Source organism: Malurus melanocephalus, unplaced genomic scaffold (genome assembly GCF_030028575.1).
Source record: "Malurus melanocephalus ecotype Western Australia unplaced genomic scaffold, MMel_1.1 scaffold_46, whole genome shotgun sequence".
Taxonomy (NCBI): Eukaryota; Metazoa; Chordata; class Aves; order Passeriformes; family Maluridae; genus Malurus; species Malurus melanocephalus.
In genome coordinates, this window is record NW_026623278.1 from 1,432,723 (window position 1) to 1,458,791 (window position 26,069).

Below are 26,069 nucleotides of genomic sequence, written 5' to 3' on the forward strand. Positions count from 1 at the left end.
GGCAGTGACACTGAATTCCTCAACTGTATCTTCCCTGGTTTAACATGCAGTGTGAGAATCAGACAATAACTTTTAATCTGGGTCTGAACTGCTTTGCGTTCAAATGTTCACCATTTGAAAGGTGAAACTCTGACTTTGGAATCATTGAGGAATTTCTGACACCACCTCAAATTCCTAGACACTTAAGATGGCACRAGGCTGTTCTTATGTGTAAAACCTCAGGACTCAGCATGGCAGCCCTGATTTATATCAGTTACCCTGCCRATTTTTCAGGCTTGAAGCACTTAGGGCAGTAGAGCAATTTAGTTCATATTGTATTAAATGTTGGAATCTGTAAATTATGTGGTGGGTAGCGGTCCCAGCATCTTTCATGAGTTGCTGCAGTGTGGCACTCCCTGAATCGAGGTCCTGAGCACAGCGTTCCTTCATATTGCCAGTACAGTCTTGGAGACAGGTTGGAAAACCCATTATTTCCAAGAAGTTGCTCTGGAGTACAGCAGGAGAAAAGCCTTAGAGGAGTAGTCTGTACACTGCACACTGCTTAGATCCTCTCTCCCTGTGGAATGAATGTAAAACAGAGCAGAGCTCTGTACTGCCACTTTGAATTACACAGACCTTATTTTTGTTAGCAGCTTCTTAAACTCCATTGCTTTTGCACAGTTCATAGCATTTCCAACCATTACATGTCTGGAAAAGAAAAGCCAAGCAGGAAATAGATCAGTCCTTCAGAAGAATAAATGCAAGTGTGGCAGTGTTACAATATGATCCTATTATGTAGGTGAGAGCACACATGAGCAGTCCTGTAGAAATCAATTTGGGCTATGTCTGTGGTTGCCCACTTACAGTGCAGGCTCAAAGTCAGGGTTTCATATTACCCTGAATACAGGAAATGTACTTAAGTCTTCTTGGCTCTGGTGCTTTTCCATTTAGGATTAAATTGTCATGTTCTGTAGGTAGTACAAGGCTAACACCATAGTGTTTGTATGTTATTTGCAATGCAGTAGTGTATAAAATATACCTAATACATATATTTTTCAACAGTAATGTTAATTAAATCATGATTTCCAGGAGGCAACAATTTTATTTTGTTTTTAAGTGGGGGCCTCACACAATTTACTGATCAAACATGTGCAAGTGCTGTTCACCCCTCCTGTGCAGTGAAACTGTGGAATCAAAGCTGTTCAGATTAATGGGGGCACAGAGAGACTGTCACACTTGGAGTGGCTCAGTATTCACAGTGCCACATGATCAGCACTAGACTCTTGAGTACAAAAAGCTAATTTCAAGCAGATATATCTCTGCTATGTGATAGTCTTGCTTTCAGAAAAAAAATACGGAAACAAAAGCAGATTGCTGTGGTTTTCTGTCTGAATTTCTGAATTCTCTTAGCTTCTCTCATATCTCACTGTGTTCAGTGCCCCTGCTGTAATTTCCTGTCCTTCAGGGCACGGCTTTAATTTCTCCTGACAGCTAGTGAGGTTATTGACTAGAGAGTTCCAAAGCAAAAATTGCCAGGCATTTCCACAAGGGAATGTAACACAAACTTGTTTGAACCTCATTTGTTCTTTGAAGAAGGGTCTGTGTCAGTGTCTGCCTTTTCCCTAATCATTGCTCAGTCCCACAAGGATTCCCAGTATAAGGGAACTCCCTTCCCTTCATGTAGCTGTGTTTCTAAGCACCGTGCTGAATTCATACAGTGTGTTTGCCTTCCTGTGGTCTGTAGGCTTGTATCTCATGGTGGGGCTGGGAAAATGATGCTGCTGATACTATGAGGGGTAAGCTCTGAGCAGATGTGCTTGTTTCTCAGACAGCGGAAGGATGAGCTGGAGCAGAGGATGTCTGCTCTCCAGGAAAGCCGAAGGGAGCTTATGGTTCAGTTGGAAGGCCTCATGAAGCTGCTGAAGGTAAGGAGCTGCACCTGGTACTACCAAGGAGAAAAGAAAGGGGAGGGAGGAGATCTAACCACAGAATTCTGCAGAGCCTGACTGTTTCTGCACACAAAATTTGGCTTTGTTTCCCTCCCTTTTTATTTTTTCCCTTGGTCTTTTAATTCAGGGGTTTCAGATGATGCTCAAGAGGATGTTTTTCCTGCATCATCATTGTCACCCACTGCTAAGTGGAGTAAGAWTAAGTAAAGAAATAAACCAACATGTAAAACATGTTAACTATAGTACACTGTTACTCACTGTAGCTGAGAGTGTAGAAACACTCAGCTAGTTCGTTCAACTTGGCCCATTCAGCTGCTGGGTCTGTCACATGGCTTGTTTGACAGCCACGTCAGCCTGTCTCCCCTTAGAGATGCTTTCCCTACAACACTTGTTGCATTTTCAAATTGCTAAAACAGGCCCTTGTTAAACAGATGAAATGTGTCTCGACAAAGGATCTCAGTTAAGAACAAAGATATCAAAAAGCATGTGCATCCTTAAAGACAAATTAGGGTAAGAGGGAAAATGAGTTTTTATTTGCAGCCCTGTTTTACCTGATGTGCTTCAGGACAGATGATGGCAGAAATTCACATTGGAAGAAAGTGCCCTGAATAGCAGCAGGAGTTTGTTTTGTTGTCTGTGGCAGATCAAATGAGTTCAGGGAAATTCAGTGCAACTTGGGTCAAATGTAGCTCAGATAGAGCAGAAGGAATTTCACTGAAATCCATTTTTCAACAAGCATCCATTTAGATGCAACAAGCATCCATTTAGATCCATTTGTATGAAAGGATGGGTTTAACACCTTACATTATTTGTCCCTCCTCAGACACAGGGTTCTGCAGCCACAATGCATGAATTGTGGCATCTCAGCAGCAGAGCCCACTGAATAGCCAGCAKATTGCTGGAAAGCTGGAAGTAGGCAGGATACTTTTTGTTCTATCCATGAAAYGCTGCAGTGCCCTAACTAGCAGTGAGGGCAGCCTGCTGTCAGACACTGCCTGGACAGAGAAGATTTGGGGTAGGAAATAACAGCAGCTTTCTGCACACTTCATAATGTTGTGGTGTTTCTAAGTGTGCAGAGGTGGGACCTTAACCTGGCCTCATATCTTCAACTATCTCAACTGTACTTTTAACCCTGTACTCCAAATTTGGCTTTGTTTTTTGTTCTTCACTTACATCCTGGCTCATCTCATATGCTGATCCTCTTTTTCTTTAGGAAGAAGAATTGAAACAGGTAGTAAGTTACCTCCTCTTTGGAGGCCTTACTAACTCCTAAATGTGATTGTGTTCCTGTGATTTGTTTTACTTCTTTTGCTTGAGAAGTGTGTGTGGTTTTTGACCAAAATTAATATTTTGCAGTTCTTTCCCCCATTAGTATCTTGGAGCAGTGTTTACAATGAAACATCTTAGCCCTCTAGAAAGCGAGTAATGGCTACAAGAAATCTTGATTTTCTTATCACCCCTCTAAATTAAAACATGTAAGGTGTAGAAACCACCCCGTAAATGTAGTCAAACCAACCTAGAATATGAATTAAATAGGTAACATTTTGAAAATCTAATGAGAAATTTGRAACTTTCAAGAGAAACATAACTGAGCTTAAATTAGACAAGGGCGGGCAATGAGTTTGAAAGCCCATTTTATCCAGAAAAAGTCAGGGTATGGTGTGCACATCTTTAAAAGTTGACACTGATGCTAATGGTCCCTTAAGTCTTCAGAAAAATAAATGTTTTCTGCAACCTAGATCAAAAAGAGGAAGTATTTATATTACTWATAGTAAATTTTAAAAGATTTAATTGTTTCGGAGCTTTTCAGTRTTCTAATGGATCTTGGAAATATATTAGGCTTAAAAAAAGACCAAAAAAAAAAGCACTTTCCAGATAGCAGTCTGATTTATGAGTTCAATAAAAGCATTTCATTTTAACAAAAGGCAGTTCCTCCTGCTTTCATCAGTAGAAGTACAGTCACAGGTCTGATGTGTTCTGTCTGTGGTACAGCATGCAGAGTTTGTTGGTAAGGCTTACCTTCATGAAACTAACATTTGGCTAATTTTTGTAGAGCATCAGTTTGTTGCACACGAAAAAACAAATCAGACCAAATACCACCCCTGTGTAAGSGCTGTCTTTTTTGTTTCTGAAGATCTCTTCACAAAAGAAAAGCTTCCAGTGTGACTAGAGTTACCTTATCATATAAAATGTTCACTGGACAGTGTAAGTGAAAGAACATTTTCAGGCTGTTACAAGGTATTTTTATGACTTTTCTTTTTCCAAGAGTAATAGCCTCACTGAATACCAGGTGATGATGCTGAAGAATGACTCTCACCATTTCTTTTTAATGATCCCCATTATGCTATGCCATTTCATGATCTGTTGAGAGAAACAGGATTGGATTAATTTCTGGARGAATTCAGTTGGAATGAGCTGCTTAGCAATTCATCTAATGCTTATGAATTATCTATTTCTCTACTGCCCTTCCTTGAGAAAGGATAATGAGTTCTTCACATCCTTGTCGTTTGATGAGGCTGATTTCTCCATGTGTCATCCCAGTTCAGTCCCAGCAGAGGGAGCAATGGGCTAAAGCTCCTGTAAAGCCACTTTTCATTTCAAGCRTTTTATGCTAAGCGTGCATAACACTTGATAGTGGGAAAATTTTCCTGTCTAGCAAGAGTTAACTTTAAAGCTGTAGCAATTTGCCTAAGGATGGTGAATTAAAGAAAATACCTGAAAGTTTTCCTGAAAGGCATGGGAACGCTGATAGCTGCAAGCAAGTGCAACACACAASCTGAACCCATCCAAACATCCGTGGTGGCTGTGGTAGCTCCCCTTTCAGCATGCCTTAATCCTCAGCTGGTGGAGCTGTCAAGGTTTGGGATTAATTCAGTGCTTGACTTCTCTGCTGACCTTACCATGAAGTTGCTGCTCACTGTCGTAGCAGTTTTCAGACCATTCGCTCCAACCTTTGGAAACCACAATTCTTCTGATAAACACTTGGGAGGAATCGAATCCTAATACTGCTTCATTCCCACAAACTTGGGCTGAGGTGGATCTAGATGAAAAAAATACATTGAGTGTTCACCTCTCTGAAATCAGGCATTCCCTGATATGCTCCTATTTCAACTTGCTGTTCGTCAGTTCTGTCTGATATTGCCCAATTAGTAAAAAAAAGTGAGGAGTTTTTTCCTACACAAGGGACTCTGAATGGTTCATCTTCCTGTGCTTCCCAAATATTTTGTGTTTGTTTATCATAAACACAAGATTTTAGTCATAGCTGCAAARCTCACAGAGGGCAAGCGCTGGGTGTGAAGCAGCTTTCACATTTCTCTTAAGGGAAGATTCCAGCGCAGAAGTACCAGCGGGCATTTGTTATTTTTAGTGAATAAAATGCCTGTTCTGAAGTTCATTCTTGAATGTGACTTAACCATAGGAAGCAAATTTTGTCCATTTTTTCCCTCATCTTCTCTGAAAGTTCCCACTGTTGCTGGTGTTCCCAGAACAGAGATCAAAGGCAAAGGAGACTTAAGGAGAAAAGGCAAGTGGAAAAGGGCACTTGTTTTTCAGAGAGCTAAGAAGTAAAAATTCATCTGCAAATGTGTTTCACTGAGGATGAAATGTGATCCGTTGGGGCATGAAGGAAGAAAGCTGTAGATTCTGGATGCCCTGCCTGATGTGCAGGGGTTATGACTTCCAAGGACCTTGGAGCATCTCCAAGTTGCTCTGGGCCCATCCTCTGAAGGACTAAATATCTCTGTTTCTGCTAGAGCTGGTACAGATGATTCTGGAAACAGGAGAGCATCTGGCCTTTATATATTCCATTCACTTTTCATCCATCATTTAAATGTTCTAAAACCAATCATTAAAGAAATTAGAAGTATTAAATCCTCCATTCTTCCATCAGTAATGTGCTTATTTCTCATAAACCTAATTTGCCCTTGATGGCTTTYAGGTGATAATGTCTCTAAGAAAGGGTTGATCAGAGAAAAGAACAAATAGCTTAGTATTCTGAGTCATTATTTATGGTCCAGGGCAGGAATTTATAAAAATCTCAAGGGCAGTGCTGCACTCATCCTGCCATGGGCTGCTCTTGTCTTTTTTAGAACATTTTTGCCAAACCATATGAGAGCTGCAGTGACAGCCAATACTGGAGTCAAAATAAATGCCATGGGAAGAGTTAAGAAATCCTCCTGTATTTTTAAATAAAGCCAGTTTAGGGGAAATACCAGCCCTCGGGTCACTTTTGCCTGAAAACAACCAAGAACTTGTCTTGCTGTTTCCCCTTAAAAGCACTTAAACCACCTCCATCCTTGGCTTCTGCTAAACACGGATTTTCAGTCAAGCCATGTGCAGTTTGGTGTGGGATCTGGCATGAGTTTTTTCTTACATGGATACACATTCCTAGGATTTTGAAACAGTGGATGAGAAGACCGCTGTCTCTCTTGGTGTCACTCACCTAGCTGCATTAGTAAAAATTGCAGTTTTGTAAAGTCTGCTTGAATTTCTGCTAAGTGATCCTTACTGTGAGGTGCTAACGGCATGACATTTATATGACTGGTGTTAAAACATTTTCACTTCCAGCAGCTGAACCCATGGCAGGAATTTATATTGCCCTATCCACCRCAGTGTTTTGGGAGTGCCTAAGTATATCCTGTGAAGCAGATAATTTAATAGTGGGTTAAATAGTTMTCTAGCTCCAAATAAAAAGCAGAAATTTATATTATTTATTGCAAGTGTCAGATTTTATGTGGCGGAGAGGTTGTGTGTACCATGAACTTGTCGTGCAGGGAGGCAGAGGGCGGGGCTGTGATGAGATCTCATGGCAGAGCTCTGCTCAAAGGGRCTGTTCCAGTCCCTTGGCAGGCTGAAAGCCACCCTGGTGCCAGCAGCTTTCCCCTTCTCACAGCCAGGATGGGATACAGTTTATCAATCARACATGCCTGTGACCTGGGGGAGTGAGAGAGGGGAGAGGGCAGAGAGGTCTGTAATGTGGTCTTCATTAACTTGGATTTTTTTAAATTTAGCTGCCTGACATTTTCCCATGCTTAAAGGAAGTCAGATCTTGACTCATATTTTCCTACTCACTGCTTCTCTACACAGAAGCCTTGCTGTCAACTAACAGCTGACTTTGGTTTCTTTCTTCTAGCACAATTAACATTACCCAACTGATCTACAAACAGCATGATGCCTTTWARCTGAAGGGTGGGTGACAGGCACAGYGGGCAGGCTCTTGCAGAGCCCCTGTTTAACCCCTTGATTGTTTTGCAGACCCAGGGGGCMGGCTCCCCACGTTCCTCACCCAGCCACACCATCAGCCGGCCTATTCCAATGCCCATCAGGTCTGCYTCTGCCTGCTCCACCCCGACCCACGCACCACAGGACTCTCTGACCGGCGTGGGAGGAGACGTGCAGGAAGCCTTTGCACAAAGTGAGTGCCATTAATTGCTTGTCTGAGGTACCTGAGAATGAAGAATCATTATTTCTTGTGGTTGCTGACTAAATGTGCTTGAGTTGCATGCAATGAAACAAAGCAAAACAAAAATCACCACGTGACAACAAAGTTTTGCTATTGAAAATCAACTTTGTCAACCGTCAAACTTTGCTGTCAAAGCAAGCAGGTAAGCAGAAACTGGACAATGGTACCAGTTAATGGGCAAGAAGGAATTTTGATGCAAGATGGTGAGAGCAGTCATCAGTGCTCTGTTAACCAGAAAAATGGCTATTGACCTCAGCAAGGCACTGTCAGTGTGTTTGGTTTTAAATAAAGGCTTTGCTAGAAAGAAATGATACAATCATAGAGTCAGTTCAGGCAGAAAGGGCGTTTGTAAGTCACTGTGTCCTTCTGCCCCAAGAAAGAGGGCTTCAAAGTGAGATCAGACCATTCAGAACCTTTATCAGTTGAGTTCTGGTTGACCCCTGTCACTCATTTTCTCTGTTGCAGTGTTTCACCATCCTTTTTATGTAAATTTACTGTCTTTCTGTCTGATTGGAACATCCCTTGATGCTGGTTGTGACTTGTCCCTTGTCTTTTTGCTTTGGGCCTGAATCAGAAGAGTCCAGTTAGACTGGAAAGGAATCAAGTCTGAAAGTCTAGGTGAACCCTTTCTTTGCATTTCCAGAAAACTGCCATCCCCTTCCCACTCTTTTTGCAAGTAAGAATAGATTTTAAACTGTTTGGAATTTTTAAGGCCACAAATTAAATTATTATGTTGATTAACACAGAAAATACTCCTTATTTTTCTAATTTACTCTCTCTAAAGTGTTTACATATTGCAATTCTATGATCTGAATAAGTTTTTTCCCTCTTTCCCCAGTACAAATGAAACATAGGTTGAAATGTAAACTCATAAGTTCTTCTGCTGCAGTGGAGGTGTGCTTCTTCCCAGAAATCCAGTTCAGCCTTCTCACCTTTCCCATTGATTTTCCTGTGAATTGTGTCTTTGTCTGTATTTTTAGACAAAGTTGAATCTATAATGTAATCAAGAACTTTTTCCTAAAGTGCTGATCAGTTCTAGTATTGAACATAGGCATAATTCCTGGTCCAAACATAACATGTTGCTGCTGATCTCATTTTCTGWGGCAAAAGAAACAGGCAATATGTTTTCCTTTTTTCTGCTATGAAAAAAATTGAGACAAATTGAGGCAAAAATATGGAGCCCTAACCCSTATGCTGTTATGGGACAGCTTCTTCCAGAGTCAAGAGTAAGATAAATAATKTAGTGGCCACAATAAAATACCCATAAACAATGCTAGGTCTGCCTCAGGCAAATGCATTTTAAGTTAAAAGTGTGTTCTGTTCAAGATAAAAAGCAATATAAGAAGTTACGTGATCACATTTTAAAACTGCAGCATTTGGTAAACACGTGATCGCATTTTAAAACTGCAGTATTTGGTAAACACCCAGCTTTGTGTCATTTACTGTGTGCTCAGGATGGGAAGGTCAAACCCAAATCACTGGAAGCCAGCGTTCTGTCACATCTTTGACATACGACTTTGTGAAGGGGGTTGGGCTGAGATTTTATGGCTCCATCCTCTGCTGCACCAACAGAGATGTGCCTGTATGTGCCTAATGCAGACAAACCATGGTTAAAGGATGTTTTCTCTCTGTTGTTGTTTCCCTTTCACAGCATTTGCAATTGTTCAGAGGCACAAAATTGGGAAGACTTTAGAGAGAGAGTGGTTGTCTGTGTGTGTGTAAGAGAGACGCTAACTACTATAATTTACATTCCAGTAACTATTTGCTGATGGATACATTTTAAAAAATCCTCTTTAGGATTTGAGAAACTTCTTTAAATGTATTGGTTTGCATTCAGCCAGTTTTAAAAAAATCTACAGTAGCGAATTCCTATAAATAATTCCATTTGGAAGACCAGTGACTCTGTGGAATATATTGATTATCCAGCTGTTCAACAATASTATCTATGTTTGGGATTTGGGGGAGTTAAGCTTACTTTACCCTCAGACCCCTCCTGAGGAAGGACTGTTTCATGCAGCTCACAAGAATCTCTCATGATTGATGGTTTAGGGAATATTGCCAGGTTCAGCAGGGAAACACTTCTAGATGCATTATTAGAAAGAGTTTAAAAGCAGCCTGGGGCTGTTTAGARAGGCGGTAGTGCTTCCTTTATTAAAAAAAAACAAGGGGGGCTGGGTGGAGAGAGAGAGACAGTAAATTATAGAATATACAAGAAAGTCCTTGAGCTACAGGAGGGGCTGAGAGCGAGCAGAGAAGAGAAATACGTCTAGTCCTGATGAGGGATGAGGTCAAGTGTGTTTCTTCAACATTTGCCATAATTATSTGGCAAATACCTGGCAATAATGGTGTCATTAAACAGAGCTGTGGGATCTTAGAGAAAGCACTTCATTTCTTGCCTCCTCCCCCACAGGCACTGTAAATGAGTTCACGCTGGATTTAATCTTCCCAGGCCTGGTCTGCTGGTGTCACCACACAAATGCAAGCTTGATGGCAATGAATAATCTCCACATATCTGGCATTGTGATTAAATGAAGCATGAGGGTAGGCTTCTGCTTTTGCATACAGCATAARTAAATGAGGCCATTCTGCAGAGAACTCTCCTGCACGTGTCCCTTGGAAGGACTTTGATACCCTGAATTATCACAGTGACAGCTTTCAGCAAGGTCAGAACTRCTTTCAACAGTGAAACATATGTCATGTGAATAATAGTAACACTGTGCTCTGTCCATCTCTTGCTTCAGGTGCAAGGCGAAACTTAAGAAATGATTTGCTGGTGGCAGCAGATTCAATCACCAACACCATGTCTTCTTTGGTAAAAGAACTAAATTCTGGTGAGTAAGGCTAAGGAGGGGGAATAGTCACCACAGTGACATTTCACATTTATATGAAAAAGGTGGGAGGTGGGAAGATACGTATCTCCAAAGTTTTTTATGCCTTTATTTAAGAAGTCCCTAAATAAAAGCTGCTGGAACTCAGCAGTTCTCAAAACCATGGATGCAGAGATGCAGCTGGATACAGTAAAAACTTAATGTTTGTGATTCCACATGGAATTTAGAAATTTGATTTAGCATAGATCATAAAGGACCTTTTGTAAAATCCAGTCTGTAGTATTTCTGCCAAAATATCCTACCTAATAAATGGGGTAAGCAAAAGGTTCAGTATTTGGTCCCACCATAAGACGAAAACTATAAGCTTTGCCAATAAAAGTAGAATAGTATGCTTTTATTCAGTGTGAGGAGGTGGCATTCTYGGTTGGAAAGGCAGAAAAATGCTTAGAGAAATAGGCAAGTATACTTACTTTTGTGAAAGTTAAATGGAACTTCTTGCTTCACAGAAGTGGGTAGTGAGACAGAGAGCAATGTGGATTCTGAATTTGGACGGACTCATTTTGATGACCTGGTTCCATCCCCAACGTCTGAGAAGGCTTTCCTGGCGCAGATCCACGCCCGGAAGCCGGGATACATCCACAGCGCCGCTGCCACCGGCTCCATCCGCAGTGACATGTGCGTACCTGCTCCATGCCCCTTCTTGAGCTTCTTCTTCTTCCTTTGAAAACAGTGTGCAGTACTCAGTATTTTACCCCCCTCTCAACTATTTGGCTAAAAAGAACCCCAAAAAACATAAACCCCATAAATCCAAATAMTATGCTTCATGGTTGCATAGTACTGCGCTCTGTAAATAATAAAGGTTGGAACTTAGGACTCCCTCAACAGYGAGCTGTCTCGTATCCAGCCTGGTACACTCAGGCAGCATGGAGGCTGTGGGACAGCTGTTTTCCCTAATGTGCCCTGCAGTCCTATTCCCTTTTTGTCTGGACTGAGGGTCCTGTTGGAACTCACTGGAAAAGGACAACTTTTTAAATGGAAAAGACAGAATGCTTATCATTGACCTACTCAATTGATGTACAAACAGATTGATTTTTACAACCTGATCCTTCCTTTCACAGACAATAGGCATCTTTCTAGTTATTTTAGTTCAGCCTCTTTGTATTATTGTTGTATTAGTCTCAAGCTATTGAGAACTTTGTTACTGATTTCCTTAGGGGCATGCCTTCAGCAGAATATGCCCATTGGTGTACTTCATCAGTGCCAGATCAATGGAGAGGGGAAATACCCTGGTATGCCAGGAACATACCAGTGGAGCATGTCGTTGGACTAAAAGTATCCCACAGTCCTCATAGATTACAGTAAAGGTTTTATTGACTCTGAATGTCATTCATCTCAGGAGGCTATTTATTAATAATTGTCTTTAGGGTTACAGAAGATGGAGATCCTTAYGTCAGAGCAGATGATGAAAATTACGAGAACGACTCTGTCCGCCAGCTGGAGAACGAGCTGAAGATGGAGGAGTACCTGAAGCAGAAGCTGCAGGATGAGGCATACCAGGTGGGAGAAGGACASCAGCTGCCCTTGTTTCTCCACAAGTGAGAAAGGATGATGTGCCTCAGGTGCCCGGTGCCATCTGAGCAGCCCTGGGCTCTGGGTGGTGATCTCGTCTAAGTTAGCAGAGCAGCCACGTTCCAAAAACTTCTGCCACTCTCCACAGACATGAAACATGAAATGTTTATTCCCTCTCCACAGACATGAAACATGAAATGTTTATTCCCTCGCCACAGAAATGCATGCAGCCTTTGTGCATATCCAGGAAGATCACACTGCCTGAGGCACACAGCAGTAGTCCATCAGGGTAGCAGGGAACCAGTTGGGACAGAATTGCCTCTGAGCTTGTTCTCTGCCCATGACTACMAGGTCACTTTTATCTCATTCCCCACTACCGTAGGTGCTGGTTGGTGGTGTCAAACTRTTCTGCTATTTTTWWTTTTTTTTTYCTCTCCAGTAGCAAAAAACATTCATACTGGTTTCTCCAGTGTGAAATGAAGCTCAGGTGCAGTCTGTGTGTTACTGTCATTATCCAGAATCTGGAAGTACAGAAAAGGGGTCTGAAACTAATTGTATTGCAGAAGACCAGGTATTGAACAAGCATTTGGTACAGAGAAGYCAGGGGATTTATTATTAAACACTTSGCTGATGGAAAACCTAGTTCAGTTATTTGGGAGCAGAGCTGAAGCAAGCTAACACATATTTTTTTCCACACGGTGATCAATTCAAATTTGGACCTCAACCCTCCAGAGCATAACAGAGACCAAAAGATGAAATGGTCGAAAAAAACCCAAATCAGGCATGTTCTGAGAGATCAGAAGTCTGCAAATGAGGTTCAAAACTACTTTATGGGCAGGAATTCTTTAGACTGTTTATTTCTAGGATCTAGTAACATCTAGGTTTTTTTTTGTGGTCGTTTTCATCCAGTGTTCAGTGCTGGTCACTTTGGAGACAATCTGTCTCTGACAGGCTTGTGGTGCAGTGAAGATGGGCTGTGCTTTTGGTCTTCTTTTCTATAAAGCTGCTAGGATATGTTAGTCTTGTAAAAGTTCATTGAGTCTTATCAAAATTTGAGGTAGCTTTGAGGTTGATGTGAACATCTTTTTGCTATTGTTGTTGTTGTTGATACAGACCTGCTACATGCAGGTAGCTTGCTGAAAGTTGTTCATTGCAGAGGTCTTTAAGGATATGATAAAAGGAACAGGATTGATATATCATCTGCTAAGGAAACAGCAGGTGACATAGAGGGTCTTGTCAGAATTTTTTATCCAAAATAGGAAATGTCAAAAATCACAGCCTTTACATTTCTGAACAGGATGAGCAGTTACTGCTGATGTAATGAAAARTAACTGTCAGTTATAAAGAAGGAGTGCCTCAATAATCACAGCTGCCAGGCATCAAACAGTAAATGTTATTCTTGCTGGTAAAAATTCTGTTTTCTTCAGAAAGAATAACAGACCAGTTTGATTGTGTTTTGATTRCAGTATGGAAGTGCAGTATATGGCAACAGKGTTACTTGAGTTTCATGAGTTACAATGGGATTTTGTGCATGTGTAAAATTCAGTGTGTATGTGTACTGCAAATAAYAGGAGAGGTTGTACAGGTCATTCAGTAGCATTGGGTGTTACTCTTGCTTCAGTCAAAATAGTTGTTCTGTTTTCCCCTAACATTCCCAGAAGGGGTAGAGATCTTCTCCCTATTAACATCAGAAAAAAGCTGAATTTAGGTGAGCCAAGACTACACACAGTTGAAGWTTATTCCCCATTGTTTTACATTACTTATTTCCACCAGGGGAACAAAAACAGACAAAAAAATCAACACACACAGACATGCTTCCCCCCCCACACACCCCCCAAAAACAAAGAAAGGCTTTTTTGGTCAAAAATATATTCATTGAGGGAACAGAAAGTCCTCATTCTATTCAAGTTCTGCTTAACAGCATTTTTTCAAAAGAAGTTTCGTGATGTACTTTACTGTCTGTGAGATTGTCAGCTTCTCTCAGGCAGTGATTTGACAGTAGTGACTTGTAAGTAAAATCTATTTTTGGTTGATACCACRGCTCCAAAGCATGCAATGGCAATGCATGAGAAGTCCTTTCCAGTATGGCTGATGCCATTTAAATTAGGGAACGGGTTTAAAGGAAGCAAGAAAAGATGTTAAGTTAGTAGGAACTATGAAGATGATTAGGAGCTGTTTGCATTGTGTCATATTTTGATCCCAAGACATGCTTTGGCTTTGGTTGTTCTCTGCAATTTGCTGTTTATTTGTGATGTTTTGCCTGTTTATTTGTGATGTTTTGCTCTTCTGTTCCTTTTTCTACTAATATCACTGAGTATTCTAAAAAAACACAACTTTCTACTTGCAAAAACAAAGGAAAATTGGGAAATTTCTGTTTAGGGTATCCTTTGATCAGAGGCCAGTTCAACTATTATCATTTCCATCAAAACACTGGAATTTATTACAAGCTGTTTTACTGTTTGTGCTCACATGTGCACTGCATTCATCTCAATTGTCAAAAAATGACAGAAGCTGTTGCTATCATAATCCAATTGTCAGCTGAAAAAATCTGCAAGGAGGAACTCCTACTAAGGTTACAGAATGGTCACCTCAGTAACAATCTGGTAACCATTTTTATGTTATTAAATGTCTCACTTTGTGTAAAATCAGTGCATTTRGAAAAACATGTAGATGTAGTGTAGCATAAAAGAAGGTTTGTCCAAACCCACTCTTGTTATTTTGTGTCACCTTGTCTCCAAGAAAGATTTTTATGCTGAACTCTAAATTAGTATTAAAGTATGAGCAAAAAAMACAAGATACATAGGGAAATCAGGGACATGAAACCTTAGAGGAGGTTTCTTTCTTTTTTTTTTAAGCATGTTTTAAATAACAAGTATCTGTATCAGAAAAAAACCCCAACCCACATTTAATGCACAAGTGTAAATGCTAACAGTGTTTATCCTCCCACATCTGCTTCCAGTTTTGTTCTTGGTATGGTCTTTTGCTGATTTGTTGTGTAAGACAGTTTTCATTGGGTKTATTTTCTGGGTCCCTAATTGCTCCCTTTATTTCTAGGCTTGTGCATGGCTTTTTTTCAGAATAATACACCGCCTGGCTGCTCACAGGCTTAATTTGTCATCTTCCTGTTTTCTATCCTTGTTATCTACAGGTCAGTTTGCAAAGTTGAGTGCAATATTCTTCTCTCTCCTCTCAAGTAAGTATTATTATAATTTAGAAGAAAGTTTAGAATTTATCCTCATAATATATGCATTTCAGTTGCAATGCACTTTGTGGCACCTGAATGTATGTGAAAATGCTGTTTCTTTCTTCTTTTAACATGTGTTGGGATGCCTTGGAACCTCTCTGAATCAGTTCTAATTTGACATGTGGTCCTAGTCCCAGGATTCCAGTTAGGCCATCACCCTTTTTGTATTTTTCCTTTGTTCACAATCGGAGTGAGAACAAGGGTTTTTCATTCCCACAGAATGATGACAATTATATTACTCAGTACAGAGAAGCCTTATCCAGAAGATAAGGAATCAGATTACATTTCAGGAGACCTGAGTTTAATTCCTTTCAATGCTTTAGTCTTCCTAGGATAACCAAAATAAATAATTTCTGATGAGATCAGAACATCTACTGTAGTGTGTGAAACAAGAGTTATGCAAACATTAAAGAAAGCCATCCACCAGCTGCTTAACCACAAAGGTGTCCTCAGATGTGTTGTGGAAGTTTAAAATGCCTCGATCCAAGTGGAAGGCACTCAGCTACTGGATGGAGTCTGGAAGTTCAGAAATATGGCAAGATCTATAAATTCACTGCTGTCCCATATTCAGGTCATGTTCCTTACACATGCCAACCTCACAGTTGCAGCACTGAGATTAWTGCCAAGTTCAGCAGTTGTGTTTCTCCTCAGGAAGACAGGCAACATCTATTTTTATGAAGTAACCTGTTACTCTGAACATTTGCCCAGAAATGGGAGGCCCCACATTTCTTCTTGCCTCATCTGGAGCTGTGGACTCTGCATTTCTGACTTTCTAGGAGAGTGCAGTGCCCTGATGTGAAGATGGCAGTGAGATAGTGCTGTCCATCCTGTGAGACACTGAACCATGGGGTAACGGGCACAGAAAAGGAGGAGAAATCAGAATGGRGACCTGATTCTGGTCTGCAAGCTGAGCCTCTTCCTCAAAGCCACAACTAAAAGCAAGCAGAGGTCAACAATCAAATGGACACCGGAGCTTAGGAGCAGGGTCTTGTTCAGATAAGCAAAACCGGTGAACTAGCCTGTGCCAACTCTGACAGGAACTCATATTGTTAGATTTTGTATATAATGTTTTATGCTAGACCTCCTCATTTATACAGCAGTTTTGATGGTAAAACTTGACCCTGATTCAAGGGGTTTGCATCTTCTGATGACAGTAAAATTTGGCTGTTAGTGTGTACCTTGTGAAAGCAGCTGTTAGTGGATATTTCCGAAGCATCTGTCTCAGTGTCTCTTGCAGCAGAATAAATGGATGTGAAAAGCAAATAAACTGCCATACCTGGAGTACTATAAACACCAAGTAACTGCTCATAAAAATTCTCCTAACGTTGCCCCTCAGGTTACATTCATTTTCTCAGTAGTATTGTTAAAAACATGAGCCATGTAGAGTTTCCTAAATGTTGACAGTGAGAAGAATAAGTTTTCTTACTCTGTTTAGTTGCGGTTGTCAGTTTTAGATCAGGTTATATGAACAGGAGCATGTATCTTTCAACAACATGTGTGTGTGTGTAGTGGGAATTTTATATAGAACTCAATTTAATTACAATTTGCAATAATAAGTCAAGAAACACTTTTTAATTACAATTRTAAAAGTCAGGCAGTTCCACTTAAGGTTTACTGTTTTTKGGAARCATATAAACATAGTGATGTGGGGAAACATGCTGCCCTAAAGCCTGGCTTTCTTGAAAATGTGTATCCTGTCTCAAATTAGCAGAGATCTAAGAGKGAGCTACTATCTCATCTCCTGGATGGTTTTTGAAACATTTTGAAACCTTGTCAAAAAGAAAGATTTTCACAATGAAATTCTTTTTGGCTCTCAAGGGAGCCCTTTGACCAGTACCAAAGACTGTAACATTTCCACAAGCTATAAAAGCCCAGCCCTACAGAAATTAGCATCCAAAGMTGGTGGATTTGGCAATTCACCTGTATCGACAAGAATAGACTATTATTAGTTTGTATTATGGTACATTCTGATAAATACATATTCATGGGGTCAGTGAATCTTCGCAGGATTCACTCTCTTGTGAGTATGGAARCCTGTCATACTTTGTGTATTTTATTGTACTTACATTTCACAGCACTGGAAAAATAAATTCAAAATAGTTTATACCAGTYATGGTATCTAAAGTGCTTTTGCAGTTTTCATTGGGTTCTTTCTTGAAGCTTAGAAGCTGCATGAAGAGTTTTGTTTCTGAGCTATTATTTGGTCAATAATGATACAAATGCAGTCTGTATGGCCCAAGATGGCCAAATGAAGTAGAAGGCCAACAGACTTCCTTATCTCACAGCAGCATTTCATTTGTGCTTATTTTTTTTTTTTTAAAAAAAGCAAACCAAAAAACCAGAGATGGGGGAAATTAGATCCGTTTATTCTGGTTCCATGTGAGTGATATTGCTGCTGATGGCCTGCCACAGAGTTTTGTTCATTTCCTCATTCATCTGGAGTTGACATTATTTGATTGAGGCTTTTTGCWATCTATTTGCATTTTCATTTGCATCTTTAAAAGTGCTATGTACAACTTTCTAGAATTTATTTTCAAATAACGTCTAGTATAACAAATTCCCAGGTCAGCAAGTGATTCCAGTAATATATAAACCATAGTTTGTGTTTTCAAACTACCTTTTATGTTAAATGTACTTGTTTTACTTTCAGTAAGGTAACAGTGAATTTGAGCTTGTTTTCAGCAGGCATTAGGCAGATCTTGGCATGAGGTGAAACTGAGCTTTGATGTTACTTTACATTTATCYCCTTGATAGCATTTGGTTTTCTGCCAAGGACGGCCAATGGGAGCAGCAAACCTGCATTTCAGAAATTGGGTGAAAAGCTGTCATTTTCAATTAGTTGCTGTTGGCTTGTGCAGTGGACATGTCCCCACGAGACCTASAATTTCCTAGATTTTCTAAAGCTGTTCTTTCTTAGTGCTGGCACACATTTGAATTGGTCATGCCTAGTTCATTTATATGCATTATTGTAAGAGGAGAGAAGGTGTGAAAAGATAATAGAAATCAGACTTAAAACATCTACTGAGAGGGAGTTCAGGGGGGAGGCTTTATTACAGGTTTTGTTCTCAGTTTTTTAATTGTGATTTTTGCCATCTTGACAAAAAGATGTAACAATTTCAGTTACAGAGTCAGTTCCATTCCCACTTCAAATTCTCTCACTCACTCAAAACCTTATAACATCAATTGTTGTGGGGTATGAGTCTTTTGGTGTCTGTGGGTGGCATCTTCCATTGCAAAAGGGACTCAGTGGTTTGTATTGAAACAGGTGGAATTATTTTCAAGCACAAAAACGCCAAATCCTCTCCAATTTTTTGATGTAAATGCATTCTTTAAAAATACTRTATATTCAACTTGACTGTTTTTCCAGGACAGAATTTTTGTGTTGAGTAATACTTTCATACTTTTCTCATCTCTTGCTGTTTTTTTTTTCCTACCTCTGTTTTCATGTTTACCAGCAGAGATTAGGAATATCATCAGATGTCAGGTGATAAAACCCATGGGCCAAGGGAAATGGTGTGGCCAGTCTAGTCCAGTCTTTTTTCTTGAGCAAATATGTAAAAGCCAGCATTATCTGAACCATTTCATTTGAAAATAACAGGAAGATAAGAGCACAGTAATTTTCAAAAATGTCTGCTACATTCACTCAGCAATATTTTGRTATTCTTTTCTTTTTGGTTTATTTTTGTCCTCAAATCTTCCTCTTCTTAGCATGTAGGTGTAAAAAACACTGTTTAAAAAACTGTGACCAGGGAAGAAGCAGTTTTAGTTTTGCAAATTAAATTCTAAAATAACACAAGTGATAGGGATGTTTTTTTGAAAAATCACTGAATGACAAGTAACAGAAAAGAACCTGTGGATTAAGTAACAGAAGAGGTCAAGAAATAGCTTTAAATAATGACAAATCATACAAGTCTTTAACTTGGAATTAATTTTGGCACTTCCAAAATGTTCCAATGAATTTAGAGCTCCGAGGTTCCTTAGTACACCCYATTTCTTGTAGGAAAACATCTCTATCCCATTGCTGGCTGTGGAACAGAGAGAAGCCTGGGGAGAATTTAGAATAACCTTTCCCACACTATACCAAAGAGAAATCATTTATCCAAAAAATTTGAAGCAAACCCAAACACTTAACGTTACTGTCAATGCATTTTAATGCATCCCATGTTTCACAAGCCGCCCTTATTTTCCTCTTGTGGTTTGTAATGGTACCATCAAGAAATATGAGATGTTCCTGTATTTTTGAATGTTAGGAAAAATTTTGTCACCAAAAGGGTTGTCAAGCATTGGAAAGAGGCTGCCAAGGGAAGTGGCTGAGTCACCATCCCTGGAGATATTTGAAAGGCATGTGCATGTGTCACTTGGAGGTATGGGGACGTGGTTTAGTGCTGAGACACGGCAGTGCTGGGTTAATGGCTGGACTCAATGGKTTTTTTCCWAYTTAAATGATTCTATGATGTACATAACCCTAAAATTGATTCAATAAAAGGCAGTCTCAGGCAGCTGAGAACTGACCTCTTCCATGGTTTTGATCTGAATTTTTTGTCTGAATTGTGAAGAGCAAAATGTTTCTTTGCTAAGATTTCCAAATTAGTTTGCAGACTTAAGCAGCTACAGGTGCATGTCTGATTTTTAAAACGTATCATCTAAAATGTACCTCAGATTTTTTTTATGGAACTTTCATTAGACTTGCAGTGCAGGTTTCCTTTGCATTTATCAAAAAAAATTTTAATGCTTGTCTTTTGTAACATCTGAAACAAGGAGACACTAAATTAAGATCATCATACCATTTGGCATGCTTAGGTACTAAGGAGTGGGGTGGAAGTGTTTGTGCTTGAATAATTAATATAATCAAATGGTGTCAGGAAGGAGAAGCAGCAAACTAAACTACCTGACCTTTTTTCATTCATCAAATTTAATTTAACTATTTTTGCTGGAGTAATTTGCATTTCATCTCCCATCTTTTTGACCAGTTTTATGCCTGAAATGAGTAGAAAAGAATTCATGTATAGGAAGTGGTTTATTATGCTGTGATTATCATATCTCATGCAATGCAGATTGGTTTTCTCCCTGAGGTAGTTCAAGAGAAAAAGGAATGAGTTAGTTAATTTTGGAAGGGTCAAAAGAGTAAACAGTGCCAAAAGCAGTAGTTTGCAGTGTTACCTGACTGCAGATCCTGACAGAGTTCTGAGAAGGAGCAGCAGTAACCTATCAAGCATTTTCCATTTACCAACTAAAACTTTGATGCCTCTCCTGTAGGAATTTAACATACTCACTGATGCTCCAGRATACAGAGGGGCACCAGCAGAAACTGGTGCACCAGTGGTCTAGGTTATAGCACCCAGAATAATCCCTTCAAGTAACTACAGGGTTTTTTTAGACACAGTAAAAGATACCCAAGCAACACATTTACATGTGAGGGGAGTCTCATGATGGTGAATGACTGTAAATCAAGTGTCTGAACACTGCACAAGGAGGATAAACCATGGTTTCACTTCCAACAATCTATTTATAGAGCCATCTGGAAAGGTGAAATGGAAGGGAAAATGAGAACACTACAAATCTGTGTCAGTGCAGACTGACTTACCCCAAGGTCCCAGAGCAGAGCAGGCAACAGTCTTCTTGCCCATGGCAAGAAAAGTTTCCAACTTCCCACATACCCTGTAAGTTCCTATTTTCAGCTCAAATACCTATGGCTGACACAGATAGAATGGCTTTTTTCCTTTTTTAACTCCTTGAAGAATAACCACAGGAACTGGCCAGCTCCTCATTTCTCTCAATAAAGCAGCGGTCAGGGGTTTTACTTGCTGTGCCTGTGTAGGTGCAGCACCTTGAATCAGCACTCTTTAAAAACCTCCCRTAAACGTTTCTCCACAGGGAAGCTGCAGTCAGACAGACAACGAAAGCTACGTAAGAACTGATGATGAGGAGAGCTGCTTTCGGACAGACGATGAAGAAAACTCAGCTGCAAACTTCACCGAAGAGTGGAACCAAGAGGTGCAGCGTCTCTTGACAAAAAAATCACATAACTAAGTTCTGAGGACTGTAGCACAGTACTTTTGTTCTAAGAGTTGTAGTTTGTAGATGTGTGTTTTTTGACAACAAGACTTCTGTTCAAAGCTAACTGATATTAGCAACATCTTCTGTAACATGGCTCATTACCGGCGAAGCAAACAGACTGACGTACGTGCCGCTGTCACACGCGGCGCCGCTGTTAATAACTCACGTAAACCCTTTGCACATGATATTGAACCTGTTCAGTTTACAATGACAATACTGTTTATAGTTAGGAATTTGATTTCTGAATACTTTGAGATTTTAGTAGATCGGTTTACTATACACTGTACATTTTTTTTTTCCATGGAAGAAATAAAAAGCGACAATTATGCATTTAACACTGAATGATTATACTCCTGAGTGTATATATCTAGTAGCCCAAAAAACAAAGTACCAGACTATATTTGCAATTTGTTTGCAAGTCTTTAAATTAAGGCTTATACAAAATGTAYTAAAATAATAATAATAATATAATTAATGAAAATAATAAACTTCTCTTATTTAGGGCTAATGTGTAACTTAGGAATGTTTCTTTCAAAATAATTAACAAATCAGCCATAGAAGTTAGTGTAAATATTTTTTTTCCAAATAGATATCATATACAAAAGGTGACATTCAAATGATATAGAATCTAGTTTTTAAATCAGCACAGATCTTCTTAAAACTGTGAACTATGTTTTGAAATACTCGTTGCTAAAGCTGTTTATAAACCACAGGTGCCATAAGATCCCTGAACTGACTGATGTTACGTATAATCCTCCATGGTATTGTTTCATTGATGTTTTAGCTTTAGTAAGCATGTGTTCAACAAACCAGCTCTTTCCATCTCTCTGCCCCTCCTCTTCCTCTCCGCCCCCTTCCATTATGTTATTTTCGAGGCCTTCAGCTTTAAATGTACAGGCTTAAAGTGCGCTTGCAACTGTTTTCTTTTGATTTCCGAATGTGTACTGCCTTAGCCAGCCACCAGATGTTCTGCATGCCCTCTTGGAAATGTGTGGTGAGACTCTTTCAGAGCTGGATGGAGAAATAGCGATCAGTGAAAAGCACAAGGAGAGCAGTGGATTTTTTCGAAAGGACAGGCATACAGTTACAGAATTGGAGTTTCGTCCGGTTTAGTATTTTTCCAGTATCAAGGCATTTCAGGAGAAAGGGGACTGACCCGGCCATTAGGCAGGGTTAGGCAGTGAGGCTGCTGGCTAAAATGTGTTCGCTCTGCTGTGATTATGCTGTGACTACAAACCTACAGATACTCCTGAGCAGGCACTGACACAAACTTGYATCAACGTGCTCCCCAGAGCACCCTGCTCTGAAACAAAGGTGACACCTGCATGGCACGTGGCACTGCCAAGCAGAGGAACCAGAACCAGGCCAGGACAGCTGGAGCAGCAGCCAGGCAGGGACACCAGGAGGTGCTCCATGCTGGCCACCCAGCCCTCCTGAGCTGCACGGTGCATTGGCTCGGGGCCGCCTCTGTGCCGAGGTGACTTCACTGCCCTGATGCCACACTGGGCTCCCGGTACCTGGCTGACCTGAAGTGACACTAACAGCCCASAAAACAGTGGTGTTTCATACAGATATTTCACACCAGCACAGTTTGCCTACAGCAAGTGATGAGATTCCCATCTAAAGCAGGTTAACATGGCTTGTCTGTCCTTGCTTTMATGGTGACGTGGATGTGTGCTGCCGTATTTACGTGAGATTGCTACGTAGCTCGACCCAGTAAGTCCACTTGTTTGCATGCGTTCTCCAGGCTCGTGGCTGTTTCCCTGGGCACTATGTGTTAGGGAATGAGTATCTGTATGAAAGAGCTGCTGCCATTTTTCACTTTCATACCATTTTATTGTGTATGCAGATCTTTTGTCTGTATATCCTTGCGTATCTGGGCTTGCTCTCAGACATCCAAATGCATACTAAGGGATCCAGATATCTTCATGTAAGCTTTTCGTTTTTGCAGTCACTGGTCTTTGCTCCTGGGGTATGTGCCATCCTGGAAAGGCAGGCACCGTATCCTCCACTGTCCCCTCCTCCAACCTCCTCTCAGGAATGAGTTAGCCTCCACTAGTGCCTAGCACTCCATGTTTTAAGCTACTCCAGTGAACCTGTAGACAGTGCTGTCAGCTCAGGATTCCAGGCAAGCATTTCCTGAACAGGGAGAAAACAAGCTAGAACACAGCTATGTGCAATGGCTGATTGATTCAACCCATGTCATGTTTAATTGTACCCCAAGTAATAGATCCCTCTCATCACCTTAATGTCTGCGTGTTCATTATCACCATGCTTAAAATAGATGCAGTAGACTAAATCCATTGCAAGAGCTTCCGAACTAGCAGTAAGAACAGAAGTTGACCAATCAAGCACCTTTCATTTAGGTTGGTGTCAACAAGGTGATCCCTTAGAGTTGGAGTTCTGGGTCCCTTATGCCCTGGAGCTCTGAGATGAAGCACCTCTTACTTAGCTCTCCAAATGTCTATTTTAAGCATATTCCAACTGTTAAGCTGGCTGCGGTTTTGCCCAGCTGGTCTTTGTCTGTTTGTTGAATATTATTTTTGGCTGTGGTTTGCGGTCATTAAAACAAACAGAGTTACAGAAGAGGTCCCTKGTATGGCCCTTTTCTTAACTACCAATGGCCCACCACAGCAGTCAAAACTCCGGGTGGTTTTACCGTCACTGGGAGAAAACCAGTGGTTTGGAATCAGGAGACAGGGATGTGAAGATGTATAGGGTCCTTGAATGTCCAAAGCGAAGGTGGAGAATGGGTTGTCTGTAAGTAGTAATGTTAACTAAACTGCATAAAAAGGTGTGTGGCCTTTGTTGTGATATAATATGTATTTTCTTATATGCATGAGCCAAATTGTTGCATCATAATTTATCATAAGTGTGTCCGCCTTTACTTTCAGTCGTCATCTTCTCCCATCCTTATTGGTTCTTGGCAATTACTGTAGATAGACCTTGTAAATATTGCAACCTCGGGTTGCTTAATCACACTGGTTCAATTCAGCAGACGGAGCTATGAACAACGAGCTCTCCACTGTGTCCTGAAGAATAAAGGGCATTTTTACCTTTGAACCAAAAAAAATTATTAAAAAAAAAAAAAGTATGAAGAGTTACATCTTGAGGCTACTAGCTGTAACGCATTTTTAAAACTACTGTACTTGACACCACTTGAGAAGATACAGAGACACTAAAGATGTCACGATATTCATTGGTATTGTAACAGAACTGCTATTGTATGGGGTTTTTGTATTGCTGTTAAGTATTGTTTTGTGTGTGTGTGTTGGAACCTACTGGGGACATGTTATATTTTGAAGTGATTAAACTATTTAATTGTGTGTCTATATTTTGGAATGGAATTATTTCTTCATTAAAAAGATTTTTAAAAGGAATTTATGGAGCATCATGTTTGTGGCTTATTTTGGTTTTGGATGATCTGTTCCATGAGACCCAAGCAGCAGGTTTTTTTTTCAGTAAGGAAGAAAAGTGTCCCTGTGGTGCAGCCAGGAGTCTTTGCTTCATCCTCACTGTCTCCTCCCCCACTTCACAAGAGAGTTCCTTCCCCCACCTTCCACACTGCTTTGAACTTGGTACCGAGCAGCACCTGCTTTCAGTGGCCCAAGCAGTTTCTTTCTTTCTTAATTCTCCATATCTTTAGCASTTTCACAACCTGAAAATGCAGTTCCCCCTCTGTAAAACACCTGCCCCTGTGTCSACTTCACAGCAATGAAAATGACCATAAGCGGAAGACGTCAGGCCTGACAAGGGGTCTGGTGCACACCTATAACGGGGTACTTGGTCCTCAGGAACATGAACTATCTGTAGTACTGTAATCTTTTCTTACCCACTGTGTTTCTCTGGCCTTAGAAGGAACAAAACGTTGAAACAGGTGTGTTTGAATGGCTTTACCATACCCAGTCACACCTTCTTTTATTGCAGAAGGACATGAAGTCTTTGTTTTTCCAATTACACTTTTAAGATGTCTTTCCACATAGCTGCTGGTAATTGCAGCTGGTTGCTAACCTAAAAGAGCACGGAATTGCAAAGGAAGAGCTTTGTAAAGCAGCAAGTTTGTGTTCTGATGCAGTGCTTGGGTTGCTTCATCAGGACATGGCAATACCTGGAGGCAGTGCCCCGTGATGCTGCTGGAGATGTGGTGGCAGATGTGCTGCAGCTGCTGTTCCAGGGCGTGTCCCTGGCATCCAAAATGTCCCCAGCTGTGCACACAACATTGTTAGGTGCTCAATGAGGTACACCAGGGAGAGGTCTGTGAGAAGGAAAGCAGTAGCAGCACACCAGAAATGTTCTCTATCTMCTGACCATATATCCCGGTGTGTTGGGAGGCAGATAAAGCCCAGTCTGCTGCCTCCTTCAGCGCTGACTGCTGTGGTCGCCTATAAATCACCAGGGTTTATTTGCCCTAATTCCCCTGACTGCATGTCGACGTTCTCCAATAAAGATGATCATTTTACGCTGTGAATTATTTTCCAGATCTGCTGAACTTTGCCTCCACAGTCCCAGTCCAAGTTCAWATCCATGAGATTGTAATATATGATGACATATCATCAGCTCGTGAGGATAACTCTGTTTTATCCATGCATAATCCCAAATTGTTATATTGCTTCCTAACACACAATCAAGTCTATGGCCCTTGGGGAAAAAAAGGAGCCAGTGAAAACTAATTTATAGGCAAGGGCTGTTTTTCTCTTTGCTTCTTGGTTACTCTAGCTGCGTTTTGCTGCCCACAAGGAAAATAAACTCATATGGGAAGAAATAAATTAGCTTTGTTTGCAAAAGAATAGAAAATAGCAAATAAAATAGTAAATAAAATCTAAAAGAAAATAAAATCTAAAATAAAATCTAAAATAAAATAAAATGTGGTCTTTAGATCTGGATAGTTGGCTCCTTAGCTGCATCAGCACTGGATTAGGGGATTAAAAGCATCTGGAAGTGTCTGAAAACACCTGAGAATTTCATTCAGCAGCAGCAAATTC

General features: G+C 40.4%; 1 protein-coding gene across 10 annotated transcripts in view; it reads left to right on the forward strand.

Moving 5' to 3' along the window:
- DTNA (dystrobrevin alpha) overlaps positions 1-24,160 on the forward strand; it is a 218,615-nt gene extending 194,455 nt beyond the window's left edge. For 9 of the 10 annotated variants that reach the window (XM_057365000.1, XM_057365001.1, XM_057365004.1 and 6 more), the window contains 6 exons: positions 1,808-1,904; positions 7,182-7,341; positions 10,131-10,220; positions 10,724-10,892; positions 11,642-11,774; positions 20,905-24,160. In XM_057365000.1, coding sequence (XP_057220983.1) covers positions 1,808-1,904; positions 7,182-7,341; positions 10,131-10,220; positions 10,724-10,892; positions 11,642-11,774; positions 20,905-21,060 — 805 coding nt within the window. In that variant the 3' untranslated portion in view covers positions 21,061-24,160. Of the gene's footprint in view, positions 1-1,807; positions 1,905-7,181; positions 7,342-10,130; positions 10,221-10,723; positions 10,893-11,641; positions 11,775-14,934; positions 14,980-20,904 lie in introns of all 10 variants that reach the window. The other variant, XM_057365008.1, reaches the window with a different exon arrangement.
- Positions 24,161-26,069: the final 1,909 nt, after the last annotated feature.